At 47.6% G+C, this 21761-nt stretch overlaps 1 protein-coding gene across 6 annotated transcripts in view; it reads left to right on the plus strand.

Moving 5' to 3' along the window:
* The window catches only part of CROCC (ciliary rootlet coiled-coil, rootletin), a 644212-nt gene that overhangs the window by 42367 nt on the left and 580084 nt on the right, over positions 1-21761 (plus strand). Inside the window, exon 1 of one of the 6 annotated variants that reach the window (XM_069611119.1) lies at positions 19960-20335. The exons of the other annotated variants lie outside the window; for them this stretch is intronic. Coding sequence (XP_069467220.1) covers positions 20291-20335 — 45 coding nt within the window. The 5' untranslated portion in view covers positions 19960-20290. Of the gene's footprint in view, positions 1-19959; positions 20336-21761 lie in introns of those variants that run through there. 6 annotated transcript variants of the gene reach the window in all.

A 21761-nucleotide genomic window follows, 5' to 3' on the forward strand; every position in this document is an offset into this window, starting at 1 on the left:
CTATGTCCTGTTATGCTATGTTATTGTCTCTTGTTTGGATCACAGTCTATCATTGTCAGTGTTTCTTGGAGTTTCAGGATCTGCTACTGATGGGGAAGGGGCTAACCTATGAGCAGAGCAAGTTTGCCCTGTTGCAGTGTTGATGTGTGCTTGATCTGAAAAGATTGGGTTTTCTGTGGTGTGTACGTTTTACATATTTTGTGAGTTGTCTGGAGCAGTGTTTAATGTGCACTCTATGTTAGTAATGGAAATTGTGTGGTTGTGTCATTTGTCTGAGTGTTGTTTAAGGAGTGTTGAGAGTTTTTTCGTTTTTTTCTGTGATGGGTTAGTGTGCTATTTAGGCAAGTTTAATGCAGACATATATCTTCAGGTGGTGTGGGTTCTATTGTATAACCTGTGCTGTTTTGGTGGGGGGGGGGCATGTGTGTAGAGATGTGCTGTTGGTTATGGAGGGATGTAGAATGATGTTCAGGTGGTTACTCTTACCATATCGTCCACCACAAACCACTTAGTGACAACTGCAGACAACCCTTTTCCCTGGGGGAAACAGTTGGATGCATTTATTTGCCTACATGAATACAATACAGGGACTAATACAATAGCAAAATGAGTTGCCAAAAGTATTGTGACAGAGCTTAAAATCCTGGATCTTGACCTGAGCAATCTGGTTGGACAGGGATATGATGGGGCAAGCAATAAGATTAGTCAATTTTGCGAGACTCAATCTGAAATTCAATAGCACTATCCAATGGCCAAGAATGTCTACTGTGCAGCTCATTGTCTGAACCTGACCATTAGCAAACGGAGTATGGTTGCAGCAATAACAGACTGCTGGGCGACTCAGTCAAATAACAAGTGTCATAAATAATTCTGCTACATGGATAAGGTATTGGAAGACCAGCTAGAGAAATGTTCTTCTGGTGCTCTTAGAAAAAATACCAACAGACTAATAGCTTTAGGTGAGACTAGGTGGGTAAAGCGCCGTGATGCTGTGTTGATTTTCAAAGAAGTCCTTCTCTTTCTTGATAGCGGTCTAAATTCAACAGGGCCATCCTTCCCAGAGTTAGAAATCTACTGCAGGGGGGTAAATTTGATCTGCCCAGCTGTGTTACCCTGATAGGCACAACTATAAATATGTTGGAGCAATGGCACCTAGAATCAACATCTGTGTTCAGGGGTTAGTCGGCTGAAGCCAGTGCACTTGCTGATACAATGGATCTGCAATTGACCAAACCGAGGCTCACTTGAAGGCAGAAAACCCTGGCAAAAATACACACAAAGTGCAAAGGCCTACTGCAGATTGATTGTGTTTGTTCAATTTTTAGACCATCTCTTGTTGATTTTCCTACTCACCAGAAAACGTTATATACACTTTCTGCACTGATACCATAATATATTTAAACTGTGGAATCCTTGGGGGAGGGGAGTTCCCCCCTTACAGGTGGTTTGCAGAGACATAAAGAAGCTAGGGCCACTTAAAGCTGTGTTAAAAGTTAAGAAAGCTTCCCTAAGGCGATGGGGTGGACGGAGGTGGTAACATGGGAAGCACCTGTTTGGGGTAAGGAGGATCTGCCTGAAGTCAGGAAACTGGGCCTGCAAAGAAGGTGGCAAGAGAAGGGCACTCTTAGAGTGCGTGATATAGAGCAGAAACAGTTGGTTCCATTTCATCAATTGCAGGATATATACGGTTTGATGACTGCAGACAGATACCCAATTGACGGATGCAGCATGCTGTAGCCCGGGAGGGGAGGGGGTCGTGGAACATACCGGAGAGGTTGCCACTGGAGGCGAACCTTCTGGAAAGGGTAATTAAGGAGAAATTAATTACCATTTTATATCAGATGCTTAACAGTTTTACGCCAAAACTGAGGGCTGCTTGGGAAGGCAAATTGAGGAATCTGGAAGAGGAAGACTGGGTGGAGGCTCTGGGGTCCTCAAAAGAAGCTAGCATTGTGATCAAACTTAGACTTATTCAATATAAGGTGTTGTATAGAGTTTAATTGTAGTAGGGAACACCTCTATGGAATAGGGAGAGCAGAAACTCCTGAATGCGTGTGGGGTGACGGTAGGATCCTTCTTCCATATGATGTGGGAATGTCCAGAATTCAATCAGTTTTGGAGGAAAATAAAAAAGAAAATGGAAAGGATTGTTGTAGGGGTGAACCTATGGTATTTTGGTTGAACGTGTGGGGGGACACAGGGTTTGGAATGAATGAGACAACTTGTGTTTGCTCTGGGGAAAAAGAGTCTGGCAATGGAACGGGGCACTCCCAATAGTCTCAGCCTTCGAAGATGGGTAGAGGAGATGGATAATTGTGCAGAACTGGAAAGGACAATATATAAAGGAAGGGGGTGCCACCAGAAATTTCACAAGATATGGTCATACATTCTGGTGTGCTATATTTACAATGCCTATGTTGTGTGCAGACTTGTGGGTCCTCAATGGACTATTAAGTGGCAGTACCTTTTCTACCCCCGACAGGCTAAGTGCTGCCCATATTTCTTCCCTTTTAGTATATTTTGGTGTGCAGCAATTACCAACCCCCACGCATTGGTCCGGTAGGGGGGGCTGCCCTGTGGTCCATCAGTTCCGAGATCGGAACACCTCTCTATCCTCTTTCTTTCATATAATGCCCTCTATCAGTGGTCCAGTTTAGTCAGACCCATCTCTCTTCCCTGTTTCCGTTTGACCCTTTATAGGGAAGATCTCCCTCTGATTCGGACGGCTTTCTTCTTCCCTGCACTGTACTATGGCCTGGTTTACTCCCCAGTCCTTTGCAGTTGTGTGCTCATTTCCTGGTGTGTGGGTGTTGTTCATTCGTTTTCGTCCTATTCGAATTTGAAGAGCCAGGTTTTTATAAGTTTTCTGAGTGAGAGTTTGAGGAGAAGTCTGGCAGCTACATTCTGCATACATTGCAGTTTCTTCAGTAGATGGTCTGGCATTATGAGGTATACGCTGTTGGCATAGTCTATCCTAGACATGATGAGGGAGAAGATGGCCAGTGTTTTGTGCTTGAAGGAGAGGAATGGTAGAATCTTTTTGCCTGTGTGTAGATGGAAGAAGCATTTCTTAATTACTGGGTTTACTTGCAGTTCTAGGGTTAGCTCGTTGTCCATTAGGATTCCATGGTTTTTGACAAATTTGGATGGTGTGGCTGCTGTTCCCAGGTCTGTGGGCCATGGCATGTACTCGTTGCTTCCTTGGTTGTTGGACGTAATCATGAATTCCGTCTTGTCTGGCTTTATTTTAAGGTTGTTATTGTTCATCCATTGGTAGAGTTCTTTGAGACAGTGTGAAGGCATCACGTGGCAGACACAACAACAGGTTCCAGTTTGGTTCTCAAATGTTTTATTAACTGAAAAGGCAGGATGGAGTAAGGCCTAACTTGCCCTATGCTAAGGTGGGATTTCCCTACCTAAAGAAAACCAAGGATAGTCTGTGTCAGGAAGTCCAAAGCAAAAGTCTGTCTGTGTCCAAAACCTATACTTGCCCTCACAACTAACTGTATACAATGTCTAGGGATGTCAGCATTAAAAATGAGTAGTGTTTAAAATAAAGTTCAGAGCTTCTTCCAGCTCTTAACTTGTAATCTACTTCCCCAAGTTCAAAATAGTTTATAAGGCACATGGGGTTCCCTTCCCCAAGACTTCAAATCTTCCAGCTTTTCAAAACAACACAATTCCGGAGGACACTTTGCAGCTCTTCGGATATTGTTACTTTTCACTAGTTCACATAGACAGTTTGAGTTCTTGACTTCAAAATCCCATAAGAGGTTGTTGTAAAACACAAACTTCTTTATGGGTGCTTTCAATGGCATTTACATACAGGGGGGCACTCGGTCTAGGCGCCGTTGGCGAACTACACGGTCCACCCACTACAGGCCACGCAACGGATACCCCTTCTTGACTGATTGTCCATCAACAGTCGGCCACTGCTTCAACTTGACAGTGATGCTTGATTTATTCACCTGTGTCACACTCTACTGACACTGTACCGTGACTTGGTTGGCCACCATGCACTTGTTACACTTTCTTGTATTCTCCTGGCTTTTGTCAATGCGTGTTTCTTTATAACATACAGTTCCTTAAATTCTCTTGGCTGTTGCCAATGCTTGTTTTTTCATATAATGCAGTTTGTTTGAATTCTCTTGGCTTTTGCAAATGCAGTTCATTGTATCAGCCAGATTCACAAACTTTCTTTCACTCTGCTCCATATTCAAGAGTTCTCAAAACATGCTTTTGGTATTCAAAAGTACTTAGGTTTTGCTTTCAATGAAATCGGTCTCAAAACTTGCTTTGGTTTGAATCGGTACTCCTTCGCCTGCCAGCACGGTGTTCCCCCTTATTGGTACACTCACCGGTTGGAGATTAAGGCTTTTCTGCAAGATTCTCTGCCGCCATGAGTTCTCTACTTCCTGTGCGGTACCGCGCTGCTTCTCCCAGCGGCTCTCCGTGGCTTCACTCACCAAGCAATGCTGCTCCTGCAGCTCAGGACTCATACAACCGATTCACTCAGTCACGCCGGTTTTCCTCTCGTGGTCTGCCTCCAGCCTCCAGCGTCCTTCAGCTTTGATTCCCACTGCATAAACTTTGCATCTTTCAACGGGTCTCGAGCGCTCCGCCTGCCACACTGCTGATCCAGAGAGGTCGGCCTGCACCCAAACACAGCTGCCCCCATCTCCACAATGATTCGGCTTTTAAAGTTCTCGCCACCTTAATTGGTCCAAAAAGGACTAGACCACTCACTGCCAAAACAGTAGTCTTGCCTTATTCGTGCTGTCCTCCTACTCGTCTCATTACCCAGCGGAGATCGGTATGCGTGTGCATTCATAAAATGACGATGTGTCGCTCTATTTGTTCTCTTCCTCGTCCCAGTAGCGTACTGGTTTTTTTTGGGGAACGTTTATGGGGAAGAATAGGGAAAGGGCTTACAATAGCCTATAAAGGCTTGAGGGATAGAGGGTTTGTTGTGAAAGGGAAATGGGGAATACCATGTCTAAACCAAGGATGTCCTCTCCCCAATACGCAAGTCTCCTCCACCCATGTGATCCTCCCTCGCATATCCACCCCCAGGATCAGGATTCAATAGGGATGGCCTTTGCCTGGCCACCCAAGAGGAGGATACAGGGGGGAAAAGAAGTGAGGACGCCCTCAAGGTCCTCACAACAGTCTATTAGCATTGTGTTCTCCTCTTGTTCATTGGCGATTCTGTAGATGATTTGGGTATCATCTGCGTAGTTGTAGCAAGTGAAGCCGTGTCATTTGATGTGGATGATTAGTGGGGTCATATAGATGTTGAAGAGGCGTGGGGATAACGAGGGTACTTGTGGTACTCCACAGTTGGTTTCCTGCGGTGCGGATATGAATGTTATCTATTTTTATTTTTTACTAGTTTATTCAATTTTCCAACATACAAATATGCAATAAGTACAATCCAGAGAAAACAACTTAACCACAAGGTCACAATACATTTAAAATAAACGATAATTTCATCCCTCACCCCCCAAGAAGCCATTTTACACCTAGAAGTCTGTTGAAGGAGAGTGGAAGAGTGAAAGAAAGAGAGAGGGGGGAACCCCCTCACCCCCCAAACACACACACCTGCCCTCTACATCATCTGAACAAGGATAACACTTAAAACATAGTCACACACACATTTCTTGTTGAATGGTATCCATGTTGTTCCTGTTCTTTCAGATAAGAAAGATCTGATCCAGCCAACGCGATTGATGCTTTTGCAGCTTGTCCTCTGCAATGTTTCCCAACAATCTGGCAGTTGCTTCAGATATTTGCCACATTTCCAGTTTCAACAGCTAGTCCCGAAAGATCCTTCTCAACTTTGAGATTCCTGAATCCCAGGTTAACTGGACTTGCTTTACTTATTACCCAACGAGAATGTAACGAATTTACTGAGGAAAGGGACACAGTTATTGATGATCTGATACACCTTTATGCTTTGCAGTCATGCAGAAGGAAGGTGCTATTGTGAAACTAGGCACAGTATTTCTTGTGGATATCAATTCATGGTTGTATGGTTTGAAATGTACTGATTGAAATAAAGCACCACTTACATGAAAATTGCAGCTGCCTTAGGTCTTGGAAGCTGCCATCCAAAACTGAGTTGCCTGATAAAATGTATTATCTGGTTCCATGTGTTAATATCCCCACATAAAATATTGCGATACAAAAATATCGCCATATTTTTGTGGCAATATTACCCCATGGACCGTGCGGGGGACCCCCCTGCAACTCCTGCATTCAATTGAAATGTGTGGGGTACATCCCCGTAAACCCCGCACCCACATATATCCTCCCCAAAGATATCATCTATGGCGACACAAACGGCCATATATACGGCGATATTTTTGGTGGGGATATTTTGTAGGGATACCTATTGTCTCTCATGATTCTGTGTAAGAGTTCCCTTTTTAACTAGCTTTCTATTCAGAAAGGGCAGGCATCTCGCATAACGTGTTGTGCTATTTTAATTGATGCTTGCTGTGAAATGGATACTTCATATGTATCTCCATTTAGATTTAGTGCTGACATAAGGCGTCACTTTGTATAGAAATGTGTCTTTAGGGAGGGGAGAATCAAAGTTCCTGCTGCGTTCCCAAACCCCTTGCACTGTCCTCACTCCAGCACCTCCCTTGTTCCCGGATGCAGAGGAGTCGCTAGGGAGGATTGGGGGTCGGGGCTATATCCCTGGGTCTACTGGAAGTAGGCCCGGATAGAAGCTCAGGGGCTACAACCAAAAGGCTAGCTAGCTCCAAGTCCCAACATTAGCATAGCCCGGATCTTTTCCAGACCCATCAACACCCCTGCCCGGGTGACCCTTTTTGAAAGCATGCTCCGCCACTGCAGCTTGGTGTCCTATTTTGCCTACCAGAGAGAGTGAAGGGGTGTCATAGTGCCCCCATTCAGTCTCCTGCCAACCTTTATGCTACAGACCAGGGAAAGGCTGATATCATCTCCTCTCCCTGTCGTGCCGCTGTAATCCATAACCATACATCTGTCGTGTGCACCATTCCTGGAATGCACATCGCTTTTGTGCATCCGGGGTTCTGCTTCGTGCGAATGCTGGAGGGTGCCCATCTGCGCTGCTTGACCATGTCGGGTCACGCAGTAGAGATCTGTAGCAGGGTCGGACTGGGACAAGAAATAGGCCCGGACACCCCAAAAAAAGTGGCCCACCCCTCTCCTCAAAAAAGTGGCCCACCCTTCGCCTCAAAAAAAGTGGCCCTCAAACCATCATCCGTGAATCGAATCCATTCACAACTTTACAGAAATGGTACTCATGGAGGGTTCATGTGTCTGTTACATTACAACACATTACCACTGTAACACATTTTCATGCTACCTGCCTCTTGTCCCAGTTCTGCCCCACCCATGTCACTCTTGCTGAAAACTGCTATCCCTGCTCGAATTCCACCCCATGGCTGCCATTGTGCTGCCCATATGAAAATCTATCGCAGGGAGAATGTGATGAATTATTAAATTTGAGTGTAATAACATGTTGGCATACAACGACTTGGATTCACCTAGTAGCAGTGAACATTGATGTGCGCAGGGTGGTTGGGATCGATCTAAAATAAGCATGCACTGGCAAAGGCAAGAGTTTTAGCATGGAATAGGCATTTGACAGGCATTGCCGTAATGGTACTACCTGGGCATTTGATGTCAGTGCCTGGTAAATGCCTCACCAATACACAAGCCAGCACTGTTGGCTTTGGCATTGCTTGTTTTTAGCAGGAATTCAGAGCAAGGAACAATTGCAAGGACAAGCATTTTACTTGTACATCAAGTAGCTAAAGGCACAACTGGTTAAGACATTTTTTTTTACAACAGGGGCTCTTTTACAGCAGAAATTGAGTCATTAACTTTCAGCAGACTGCTTAGATAACCCTAGCCGGCCAACGTTTGATGTTACTGCTTGATAGAGCTAGCTCAGATCCCAGGATTGAGTGTTTTGGGCAGACGGGGACATTGGTGGGAATGTACATTAGCATGTTTTGTGCAATCAATGGGTGAGTACAGGCGATTATGCGCTGTACCAGAAAATGTAGATCATATAATGCATTAGGCATGCAGCTTTCCCACCCCCACCCCAGGCACTAACGGGGCACTATTACACTCCTGGAATGCAACACCCTTGCCACTGAGAGAGAAACTCAGACAGCAGCAGTCGGGGTGCGCAGTAAAAAAAAGAGAATTAACAATTCACCTTTGGTTTTGCATCTTCTCTGTTGGCAGGGATCTAAAGCAATGCACTGGAAATTCGGTGGCTTAAATGTCTAACATCAGCTACAGCCCTGGAGTAATGAAACAAGTGCTTGGCGTCAAGACACATTCATAATAGTGTATTTGTTTATCACAGTGCTATGAAGCAAAACCAGTTGGAGATGCGTGCTATGCAAATGCCAACTAACATATCAACGGTACACAGAGGTAGAGCAACAACTCACCAGGTCCCTATTAATAAAGATAGTTAGCATCTACTGTGCATGATTAAACCAGCAAGCGTAAATTTTTTTGCACTGCTGCAAACATTTGCATTGCAAGCAACTGTGTAACATTCTTGTAATATGTGCATCGAAGTGCAGAATAAAGATTGCTAAATACACAGTCCTGCAATGTGAAGCATGATAACTATTGGGCATGCAAATGCATGTTAAATGATGCTTCTATAACACACGGATCACATGGCTAGAATTAGCGAAACTCTTAAATGGCGTGAACCTGGTTTCTGTCACATAGCGCACATGACAGTGTCTATGGAGGACAGGCTATTTCCATACATATCCATTGGGCCTAGTTTACTGTGCCTTCTCCTAACCACCATCACTCACAGAGAAGCGCAGTGGCAACGTTCCATTTTCTACTCTGTGTGGGGCGGCGAGAGACATTCCAATAAGCAGCCACTTGGGCAGGACAAACTTTGGAGGGGCGGCCCACTTTCTTAAATACCACAGCAAAAAAAGGTGTTCTTCCTGCAGCTGGCTGAGGGTAGATGCGCTCAAAACCGGATGGCATGTTGCATCCTCACATAAAGTGCCCAAGGCAAGACATACCATTGGTAGGCAGGATAGCAATAAGGGATCAATAGAACATTGCAGTTTCGGGCTACCATGGTGGCCCAGCAGGTTCAGCGACTGTTGCTGAGACGTTATATGTTGGGAAATTGGTTAATCCTATGATTTTTGTTATTAGAACAAAGGGTATATTAAAAAGAAATGCATTGTCACAGTCCAGGGGATGGGTTGGGCAGGCACCGGCAGCTTGCTTATATTCTGGGTGGAGGTGGGGGCTGGGGGGTTCTCGTCAGCATAACAGAGGCACCTTTTTTATGGGCTGAAGCAGTGTGTTGACAAGCAGCATATGAAACATCTGAGAGTATCAAGTTGACACTATCGGAGTGGAACACCCTTATGTGCCTTGTCTTGCACTGCACAATCACATAGCTTATAGGGTGGCTTAAAGGCAGTGTGACTGCTACTGGCAACTTGGCAAGGGGCATGAGCTTGCGCGATCGGGGCACGCACGGCACAGAGGGTTTATGGGGGTATGTGCTGACTCGGTAGCGCAGGTTGGGCGCCTCACTGGCACTGCACGAGCAAAGGGCGGCGCTGCTCTGCACCACACGCACCAACCCTACAGATCAAAGCATGGGTCCTGTCCAATTACTTTTGCTCACCATATGCATAGCATGCTTCCTTCATGGCCTGAAAATATATACAAATGCAGGTTCTAATAATAAAATGATCTACGTTAATAACTGCCAATGGACGCTGACGAGGGGGACTCTCGAGTCGGAGTAGATGTCTGGATGGCTCACGTTCTGTGTTACTCACCGCTAGTTGAACAGGTCGGGCGTTGCTCGACCTTTGGACACTAGGGTAGAGGGAGCAGCTCCGGTAAGCCTTCAGTCTAAGCTGGTATGTTCAAGATATTGAACTCTCCAGAACCAGACCTCCTCAACCTGAGGAGCTCTTTAATGCAACACACCCCTTTGTTGTTAGAGTTAAAACAAGCAAAGGAATTGGTTACCCAAAAGAGCAGGGATATCCATACCGCTATACCAAGCTGTGGAAAAAAGGAAACACTGTTACAAGGCAATGATTGGGTAACACAACACAAGTACGGTGTTTGCAAGAGAGAACAATACCTGAAAGGGAGGCTTGATAAGGCTTGGTAAAGGTAACAAGAAGAGTAGTCGAGAGGCAACTACTAAGAAAGAGAAAAAGGAAATAAAAAATGTTGGGTTAACCTTAATTATGCCCGTACAGAATCCCAGAATGTACAGAATATAGTTGGACAGCTTACCCTAATAGGAGAGAGTTAGAGATAGGAAAATCAACGTCAGGATAAAATAAAAAATAGGTCATTAGTATGGTATACTACCCCGAACGGCACGAGGGGCGCAACTAGGTCCGGGATGGTGCACTGGGTCAGGATAGCGTTCAGGTGCACAGTCATCATTTATGATGTTGAAGTATTCCAGTTAAGTTGATCCAAAGGAAAGCAGGGCAGGCACAGTAACTCGAATCTCAATCCTGAGAAAAATGCCCAAGCCAAGAATATACAACAGTACTGACAAAGAAGATAGATAAAGAAAGAACAGTCTTACTTTAGGGATGAAAGGCAGCAGTTCTTCTTAGGCAGCTATGAAACGTGATGAATAGGGATTTCTGGGCGGCTGAGAGTTCACAGCGCCGCTTGCACAAGGCTGGAAGGGATTGCAGTGATAAGGAAATACACTGCGGAGCCAGCGGAAGGTAAGTGTAGAATGGGGCCCGGAGGCAAGGGGTTCGGCAGACCGACAAGACCACTGTCGAAGAAGCCGAGTCGACAAATCCAAGGAACAGGCAAAGAAGGGTCGATGAAGGAAATCCAAGGTCAATATATAGATCAGCACAAGGTAAGTAAGTCCGGTAAAGTAACGCTAATTAGAAGCAGTGTTCTGGTCTCCGCTGCCTTCTTTGAACACCTCTTAGGTGTAGGGGGGCGGAGCCTATCCCGCAGTAAACGTGACAGTGAAGTCACATGACTTCCACGGAATCGGGACTGTGAGAATGGGAGTCCCCGTCTCCATGGTAACCTCCAGCGTTGCCATACGGCGGAGACACCGAGGCGAGGGGATTTCGTAACAGTATCCACCCGCAAAGGCCACAGAAGCCCCTGGCAGCATGAAAAGCTCGCAGCAGGGCAGGTGAGTGCAGGTTTGACAGGGGTTCCCAAGTGCGATCCTCCGGACCATAGCCTTTCCAATCTACTAGAAAGAACACAGAACCCCTAGAAACGTTCACGTCCAGGATGGCGGAGACCTCAAACTCTTCCTCCCCATCAATCAGCACAGGGGCAGGACGATCAGGCAGACGCGTACCCTTGAGGCAAGGCTTAATCAAAGCCGCATGGAAAACAGGATGGATTTTCCAAGCTGCCGGTAACGACAAGCGCACAGCGACTGGATTAATCACTTTCGTGACGACATAGGGTCCCACATATTTGGGTAGAAGAGACCTCTTACCAGGCAGTTTCAAATTACGGGTAGATAGTCAGACCTTCATGCCCGGGTAATAGGCAGGAGCAGGTTTACGATGGGCATCGGCCGATTTCTTGGCTGAAACTTGTGAACGTAGGAGATGCAATCGAACATCCCGATGCAACTGGTCCATATCCCTGACACTAGCCATTGCTGCTGGGTTATCCATAGGCAAAGATGGATCCAATGGCAGAGAACGAGGGTGAAAACCAAAAAGGGTGAAGAATGGAGAAACACCTGTGGCGGAATGAAGAGAATTGTTATAAGCGAATCGAGCCAATGGTAAAGCAGATAACCAAGAGAACTGGAACTGGAGGCACAGACATCTCAAATACTGCTCCATAATGGCATTGAGCCGTTCCGTCTGTCCGTCGGTTTGAGGGTGGAAGGCAGAGGAAAACCGATTGTCAATCAGTAAGGAAGATGTAAGCGCTCTCCAAAAGCGCGAAGTAAATTGGGAACCTCTGTCCGACACCATGATCGAAGGCAGACCGAAATGTTGAAAAATGTGTATGCGTACCAGGTCAGCTAATAAGGGGGCCGTAGGCAGACCGGAACATGGAACATAAACGGCATACTTTGTGAAATAGTCAATAATGACCAAGACAGTGTTTTTATCCTTAATGGAAGGAAGTTCAACCACAAAGTCCATGGACACCATTTGCCACGGTTTGTATGGCACTGGTAGCGGCTGTAATAGTCCCATGGGTTTAGTCCTAGATGTCTTACATTGAGCACAGACCGCACAAGTTGACAAATAATCCATGACGTCTCTGGACATCAAAGGCCACTAGGACCATCGGCGAAGAGATTCCAAGGTCTTCTGATGACCCGGATGTGCCGCGACAACTGAATCATGGGCCCATTGCAGCGTATGAAGCCGTGCAGGACCAGGGGGCACGTAGATGCGTCCCTGAATGAAAGGAAGACCTCCCTGAATGTCCAGATTGAGAGAAGAGACATCAGACGGATTAGCAATAACCCAGTCCTCGATGATGGAGCGTAAAGTAGGCTGGACAGTACAATCACAGACCACATTATCAGCAAGTAAGGGAACAGAAACCCTCGGAGTCCGTTGATCCCCTGATGATTGTCTGGATAATGCGTCTGCAGGAACATGCAATCTTGCAGGGCGATAGGTTATGAAGAACTGGAACTGGGAAAAGAAAAGATGCCACCGAGCCTGTCGGGCGGTAAGACATTTCATTGTCTTGAATGCCAGCAAACTTCTGTGATCCGAATATACAGTGACTACATGCCTGGTGCCCAGGAGATGGTGTCGCCATTCCATAAAGGCCTCTTTAATGGCAAGCAGTTCCCGTTCAGTAATGGGATAATTACATTCATAGGTTGTACGTTTTCTGGAAAAAAAAGCAACTGGGTGTATCTCTCCTGTTTGAGCGCATGTTTGCGAAAGGATAGCACCCACAGCGTACCCCGAGGCGTCAGCTTCCACGAAGAAAGGATTATTTGGGTTTGGATGCTGTAATAGCGGAGCTGAAGTAAAAGCCTCCTTCAATGAATCAAAAGCTGATTGAGCAGTATCATTCCAAGTAAAGCAGACTTTTGAGCTAGTCAGAGCCGTAAGGGGAGCCGCAATAGCTGAGAAGGAATGAATAAAGCGGCGATATAAGTTAGCAAACCCTAAAAATGATTGCAGAGCTTTGACTGTAGAGGGGATAGGCCATTCTAGGACGGCCCTGACCTTGGATTTGCTCATTTGTATGCCCTGGTTCGTAATATTGTATCCTAAGAACTCCACTTCGTTGGAATGACACACGCATTTTTCGGCTTTTGCATAGAGATGGTTGTCTCGAAGCCGCTGGAGAACAATAGAGACATGATTGACGTGTTTGGCCATTGAAGTCGAGTAAATAAGAATATCATCCAGGTATACCACGACGAATTGGTCTTGTATGTCATGAAAGATATTGTTCATGAAAGCTTGAAAGGTGGCAGGCGAATTGCAGAGTCCGAAGGGCATCTCTAAGTACTCAAAAAGGCCGAAACGAGTCTTGAAGGCAGTTTTCCACTCGTCTCCGGCTTTAATGCGAACGAGTTTGTAAGCCCCTCTAAGATCTAGTTTGGTGAATATACTAGATTTGCCCAATTGGTCGATAATAGTTGATATCAGAGGCAAGGGGTATTGGTTCTTGACTGTCACTTCGTTGAGTGCTCTGTAATCAATGCAGGGGCGCAGATCCCCTTCTTTTTTAGGGACGAAAAACAATGGTGATGCGGCCGGGGATTTGGAAGGTCGAATGAACCCGTTAGAAAGAGCTTTATCCAAATATTCCTTTAGAGCCTGATCCTCCTTAAGGGACAGTGCATAAACACGACCCGATAGAATCTTTGCTCCAGGTATCAAGTCTATCGGGCAATCATATATACGATGTGGTGGCAGGGTTTCAGCCATACCCTTACGAATACATCGTGAAATCGTGTATATTCAGGAGGTACCGAATTAGTCGATGTCCCAGTAATTGCCCCAATACAGGAAGACAGTCCTGACAGAACTCGACTAGGTTTTTCGTCCACGACTCCCAAGGAAGACAAGCAGGTACTGTTACAAAATGTAGAAGGGAATTGAACCAGACCCATACCCCAGTCGATCAAAGGATTCTGCAATCTGAGCCAAGGAATGCCCAAGATCACTTTATAGGCGGGGGCTTGAATTACATCGAAAACGATGTCCTCAGTATGTCCCTCGGTTTTGGTCATGGTAATAGAGGTAGTTTGTTGAGTCACAAGTCCAGAAGCTAGGGCTGACCCATCAACAGCGCTTACATTCTCGGGGTGCAGTTTCTCCACCAACACAATACCATTTATAGCGGCGAAATGGTGGTCTATATAATTCCCGGTGGTCCCGGAATCAATTACCACAGAGACTGGAAATGAAGTCCTCAAACTCCCAGAAAAGGTAACCGGTAAATGGAATAATGTGGTTTGTGTTTGACATGAGGAGTCCAAAGCTGTATTTCCCGACGTAAGGACTCTATTTACTGTCGGGATTTGGCGTTTCCCGCCTTCTTCTTTGGCTTTTTTGGGCATTCGGGTAATAACTGCTCCGAGGAACCACAATACATGCACAAATTGTGGCTACGACGATATTCACTTTGTGCAGGGGTTAACGGCCCCCGGACCGCCCCTATCTGCATAGGTTCTGGGGTGGGGACACCAGCTGTTGGAAGGTCAGGAACAGACAGCGATACATTGGGTTGCTTCTCTCCTTTACGTTCTGCTCGTCAAGCGTCGATTTGGAGAACCATATCAAAAAGCTCGCTGAAAACTGTGGGAACTACAGGAACCGTTGAAAGAGTGTCTTTTAGTTCCTCAGAAAGGCCTTGATAAAAGACAGCCGATTTTTTCTCTTCCGGCCAATCGGTTTCAGCCGCTAACTGATTGAACCATGCCAAATAAGAGAGCAAGGGAGTAGATCCCTGCCGCAACTTGAGCAGCTCTAGGTCGGAAGCCTGTGAGGTATACCTTGTATCAAAGACCCGGCTCATGGTGGCCAAGAGTGCATCACAGTTGTACAGCACATGGCTGTTTGATTCCAGGAGGGGATTTGCCCAGGCTGCGGCTGTGCCCCCTAAATGAGACAAGATAAATGCTGCCTTAGTGGTAGATGTTGGAAAGGAAGTAGGGCGACAAAGAAAATGCAATTTGCATTGATTGACGAAGGTTCTGCAGTGTTTGGGATCCCCCAGGAACTGTTCCGGCGGAGCCAAAGGGAACTGAGCAGTGAGCACGATAGAGGGGTTTTCCTGGGCTGCTGTAGGAAAAGCCGCACTAGGAGCAGATGCAGCCGCAGGTTCCCCCTGCATGAGTGGAGCAGCGATCACAGACTGTATTTCATTAATCCGCTGTTGAAACTCGCTTTTCATGGAAGACATTTCCATCCTTAATTCCACAAGATGACGGAGGATCTCCGCCATGGACTCGGAGGGTTCCATCATTGTGGCTTCTAATTCTGTTACTCACCGCTAGTTGAACAGGTCGGGGCGTTGCTCGACCTTTGGACACTAGGGTAGAGGGAGCAGCTCCGGTAAGCCTTCAGTCTAAGCTGATATGTTCAAGATAATGAACTCTCCAGAACCAGACCTCCTCAACCTGAGGAGCTCTTTAATGCAACACACCCCTTTGTTGTTAGAGTTAAAACAAGCAAAGGAATTGGTTACCCAAAAGAGCAGGGATACCCATACCGCTATACCAAGCTGTGGAAAAAAGGAAACACTGTTACAAGGCAATGATTGGGTAACACAACACAAGTACGGTGTTTGCAAGAGAGAACAATACCTGAAAGGGAGGCTTGATAAGGCTTGGTTAAGGTATCAAGAAGAGTAGTCGAGAGGCAACTACTAAGAAAGAGAAAAAGGGAAAAAAAATGTTGGGTTAACCTTAATTATGCCCGTACAGAATCCCAGAATGTACAGAATATAGTTGGACAGCTTACCCTAATAGGAGAGAGTTAGAGATAGGAAAATCAACGTCAGGATAAAATAAAAAATAGGTCATTAGTATGGGATACTACCCCGAACGGCACGAGGGGCGCAACTAGGTCCGGGATGGTGCACTGGGTCAGGATAGCGTTCAGGTGCACAGTAATCATTTATGATGTTGAAGTATTCCAGTTAAGTTGATCCAAAGGAAAGCAGGGCAGGCACAGTAACTCGAATCTCAATCCTGAGAAAAATGCCCAAGCCAAGAATATACAACAGTACTGACAAAGAAGATAGATAAAGAAAGAACAGTCTTACTTTAGGGATGAAAGGCAGCAGTTCTTCTTAGGCAGCTATGAAACGTGATGAATAGGGATTTCTGGGCGGCTGAGAGTTCACAGCGCCGCTTGCACAAGGCTGGAAGGGATTGCAGTGATAAGGAAATACACTGCAGAGCCAGCGGAAGGTAAGTGTAGAATGGGGCCCGGAGGCAAGGGGTTCGGCAGACGGACAAGACCACTGTCGAAGAAGCCGAGTCGACAAATCCAAGTAACAGGCAAAGAAGGGTTGATGAAGGAAATCCAAGGTTAATATACAGATCAGCACAAGGTAAGTAAGTCCGGTAAAGTAACACTAATTAGAATCAGCATTCTGGTCTCCGCGGCCTTCTTTTGAACACCTCTTAGGTGTAGGGGGGCGGAGCCTATCCCGCCATAAACGTGACAGTGAAGTCACATGACTTCCACGGAATCGGGACTGTGAGAATGGGAGTCCCCGTCTCCATGGTAACCTCCAGCGTTGCCATACGGCACCGAGGCGAGGGGATTTCGTAACATTCTGTAACATTAAGGTGGCCACTTGCCTTTTCTTAACTCCCAGCCCATCCATCCGTACTTTCCTACCAGGAGGTGTGGGGCCAGACTCAGAGGGTGGGAGCTGAGGACGCAGTCACGCAGACCCGTGCATTCTGATGTGATGAGCAGCAGAGATCCCTGGGCTGGGCAAGAATATTTGGGGCGCTCTCTGGGGAGGGTTGGAAGGAGGCAGGAGGCTAGCGCAACGTGTTTAAGTGGGTGTGATGATGATGATGATGTCTGCAGTGCAGCATTGCACATTTATTTTATGATAAACTCGAGGAAATGTTGGTAGATCAGGCCGCCTGCCTATTCACGCGGGATCTAATAAGGAAAGACATGTTAACAGGAACGCAGGATTGTGTGGCATGGCATCCTGACTAATTGAATAATTTTCCTTGGACGTTCACTTAACTGTGCAATAAAGGAGCTTAAATGTCCCAACCCATGGAAAGAAACTGTGAGGGTCAGGTGCAGAGCAGATCGCATGCAGAGGACAGATGTGGGTTACAATTAAAAACAAAGGGCTGGCTCCTGGCTGGCAATGTATTGCTTCAGGGGGCAGACGCACATGGGGTCAGAGATCACGGGGGTACGATTATCTTACCTAGTAATGCCAGCCCAGATTGCCTCAGGGGGTCTCTCTCCGTCTCCACTGCTGTTGCTGGCTGCCTGTGTGCCTGGGGGGCGGGCCGACCTGAGCGGAGGCTGCACTGCACCTCGGATTCAGAGGTGGAGGAGCAAGTGCTGAGCCGGGTGGCAGTCGGGCGGGCTGGTAGAGACTGTGCCAGCCACACTGCAGTCGGTGCGGTGCTCTGTGTGCCCACTACCAATGGTGCTGCCTAGTCCTACTGCTGCACACTGCCCAAGGGCCAAGGCCTGCTGCCGCTCCTGTGCTGGACGGCGGGTGTCACAGTCGTGACTCGTGTTGTATGGGTGGCTGCCGCTGGCCAAAATGATGTCAGGGTCAGGAAGAGGCCCAACTTTATCCTCTGGCTCTGTCTGAGAGAGAGTGTCACGTGGTAGTCCACAAGGCGCTGCATTGGCGGCATGGAGTCTACTCAGCCGTCAGCCGCATCTGTAGCCCCCAGCGGATTGTTGCCAACAGTTTCCGGCACCTAACTTCCCGGTGCCACCAGGACATTAATGCGGCCCGGACAGTAAGATGCCAGAAAATGTAATCCCCCTTTCCCATGGAGTCCAATGGGACTCCATGGGAATGGAGACTCGGAAGCACCGGCACCGTTGCTGACGGTGCCAGTGCTTCCATGGAAACTCTGCCTGCCGGGGCCACTGCGCCCGGCAGGGTCAGCCCTGTCCGGCGCAGCAGCCCCAGCAGGCAGACTCATAGTGTGAGGTCCGGAAACAAGATTGCCGGTAAACTTACCTGCACCCTTGTTTCCGGACTGCCACACTTGTAAGGAGGACCAAAAGCTCTTATATCCTGCCACCAGCATGAACTCAGAATGTGATTTCTGTGCAGCTGGGGTAATCTTCAGAGACAGTAGTACAAGTTGGTCAGCTACAAACGTTGAAATCCTAACCATACTGAAAATGAATAGTCATTTACTGCCCTGCATATAAGTGCAAAGTTGAAAGAAACTTATTATATGGCATGGACTTCTTGGTGGGGCAGGGGGCAGCCCACCCCCAGGGCAGCTCCCAGCCCAGCAGCAGGCACAGGAAGCAGCCAAGCCAAGCCAGTAGGTGTTAAATATTTAGCACTTGCGAGTACAGCAGCACCAGAGTCAAGTGGCTGCAGCCTGAGGCTGCCTGCCACGCCTCACTCACGGCCGCCGGCATCCCCGGCCCTCTTGCCATTGATGCATTGATATGCATTGCATGCATTCATAATATGAATGATGAATGCATGCATGCTAATCACATCATCAAAGCAAGGTAACAACGCGTGTGTGTTGTTACCTTGCTTTGATGATGAATAATGATGCTGGGGTGTCTGCGTACCCTCTGTGTCCTCATCTGAGGTCTCCTGGGCAAGGAAAGGATATTTCCCTGTACCCCTGTAAGTGGGGTGTCTGCGTACCCCCTGTGTCCTGTGAATGGAATGCATACTGCTTATCATTTGAGGTCTCCTGGGCAGGGGAAGGATATGTCCCTGTACCCCTGTAAGTGGGGTGTCTGCGTACCCCCTGTGAATGGAATGCATACTGCTTATCATCTGAGGTCTCCTTTACATGGGATATTTCCCCTGTGCTCCTTAGTACATAGGGTTTCCATATGTCATGTATGTTCCTCTATGTGGAAGGAATTCCTCTCGTTAGTGTGCCACAGAGTGCATGGGTGCACCCGCCCCCCTTTGCTTCTGTACATCGGCTGCCCCTCCAGTGTGTGGGTCTCCGCGGGTGTGATGCTCGCCTCTCCTGTGCGTCAATGCACGTGCCCTGTCACCTGACAGGGAAGGGGTGCTTCAGCCCGCAGCTTCCGACGTCCCTTTGAAGCTGCTCTTGTTCAAAGCTGCGGTTTGACGTAACCATGGGGATGAGAGTTTGGGGTTGCCACGGCGATGGCTTGGGGGGCGGAGCCAATCCCTGGCTTTCCTTTCCATGACTCACCAAGGGCTACGGGTGCCCAAAGTCCTTGCCCAAGCTGGTGTCATTTTTGTGATGTCTCACCAATCACCGAGAGACGAGACAACAGCAACTTCTCTCCAAAACCCGAAACTTCTAACAGAAGGATTCCAATTCCCCATAGTAAAACGAGATAGATTCAATGCCATTTGGGCCTTTAAGACTGGTCAAGAGTAACCAAAATATTGAAACTGTTCCCAAAGTGTTAATATGCCCGCGCTTCCAGAAACGGAACTCAACTCCAGCAGCCAGCCAGTGAAATGGCTCCGCGAGAAAAAGGCGGCTGTTGTCAGGTTCGACCACCAGCCCCCTTTATCCTCCTCTGCCATGCAAATCGCTCTTTAATGGGGATGTGCATGCCAAAAGCGATAGCCAGCATTGCGAGCGATGCGGCTCCCCAGCACGCGAGTCTCACCCCGGGCCGTGATTGTGTGTGTGCACGGCTGCCTGGGCTCTATGACCCAGTGTGATGGGCGGCCGCCTAGTCCACAGGAAAGGGAGGTGACTGGCCCCAGGCCTGCTCCCGCTATTGGCTCACTGTGCTCCTGCCCACCGAGGACACACGAGGGAGGCGTGGACACTGGGGCCCCCGGTGCCTACTGTGCTGTCCTTGGGCACTGTGTGTACACTTGGAGGGGGGCAACCGGGAGCTTAGGGGCGGAGGAGGGAGTTTCAGGAGCTCGCGTGGGAGGCTCCTTTTTTTGTGTGCAGAGACAGACGTCGGTCCATGGGGCACAGGGCCAGTGTCTCCTCTGTGCGCAGATGACTGGTTTAAGGACCCCGCTAGGCTGAAGACGCTTTTAAAGAAGCTGCTCCCGCCGAGGAGCGTTTTCTGGGAGTGAAAGCGCGGAGGCGGGGCTGCCTATGAGTGCCCAGGAGGGAGATGTGAGGCTGGAGACGATCATACAGGTGGGTGCATGGAGAGACACAAAGGAGATGATGGGGTATACGGAGGAGAGGTGGGGCTATACTGGACTGTATACACAAGTGTACTGGGGCGCAGAACTCTGCTGGCTGTAGGCACAGGTGCACTGGGGGAATGACTGTACTGGCGGCTGGAGGGGAGGTACACTGGCTTATAGGTATAGCGGATGCAGGAGCTGCTGAAAAATAGAGAGAGAATGGCCAGATTGGAATTGAACTGACTTGGTTAACGCCCGGCTGGACTGCAGCATTAAAGTCCTCATGTCTTGGTCCCTGCTGCCGGTTTAGGGCTGCTTCCCTGCTCGTGGTCCCGATCCTCCTCCCTTGCACCCCAAGGCATAGCTGAAGTGCCCACTTTGGCACTTACCCCAGCACCTTTTCTACTGTCATCCTGGGATGGCTGGTCACTCACTAGGCTTTCACATGTGCACATTTTACGTCCCTTTGCAGGACATTCGTCTCACTGAATTAGGCGCTTGCTGCTGAGCTCGCTGCTGGCTGGTTCAAGTCCTAGGATGACTAGCTCGGTTTCCCAATTTTCTCCGGCTGTTAAATTGTGTAACATTAAATTGGCTGTCGTTAGTACAATGGCTGGGTTGCAAGTAAAATATTAAGGATCTATGTGATTATTGCGACCCTCACAATTGCGACGCCCGAAAATGCTGACTTTAAAAAAAAAAAACCAAAACACTTTTACACCACATATATATGCGGGGGAGACCCCCGCAAACCCCCATATTAATATTATATTCTATACTCCCACCACATATATATGTGGTATAAGGGAGGGTCTAAAAAAAAGAAGTCTGCATTTTCGGTACAGAACTGGAGCTTGAGGTATAAATCCCTAGAGAATTTTGGGGACACAATATCTAGATAACATTAGTATGAAAGTTCTGTTTTTAGGTCCAAATTTCACTTTAGTTTGATAAGTTTGTTTTCACTAGTGGTTTGTCTACCACAGTTCGGCCCCATAGAGTGCTGCTTTTCTTGCCTGGGCAGAATAAGCTTCCAGGGATATCTTTACCACTTCGAGAGAACCCTAACCCATCCCTTGGTGACAGAGCCACTGTATCAGTGGGTGCAGAAGTCACCTTTTTCTATGGCAGTGTTTTGGATTGGAGAGGCGTTCTCACCGGTGCACATAGGGCCAGGGTGGAGGTGGCTTAATAGTTTCAAAATGGGGCTGCAGTCTCATATGCCCGAGGCTGCTAGTGGCATTGGTTCTGTGTAATGTCCCCGCAAAAATGTCCCCTGACAAAAAAGTCACCTTTTTGCTGAGACATTATTACATTGAACATGCGGGGGACACCCCTGCAACCCCTGTTTTAGTTTTTTAATTTGGAGCAGGGGTCATCCCTGTCACCATATATAATGTCGCCAATGGCTTATCCCGGCGACATTGTGTATG

Source organism: Ambystoma mexicanum, chromosome 8 (genome assembly GCF_040938575.1).
Source record: "Ambystoma mexicanum isolate Mex_15411 chromosome 8, UKY_AmexF1_1, whole genome shotgun sequence".
NCBI lineage: Eukaryota > Metazoa > Chordata > Amphibia > Caudata > Ambystomatidae > Ambystoma > Ambystoma mexicanum.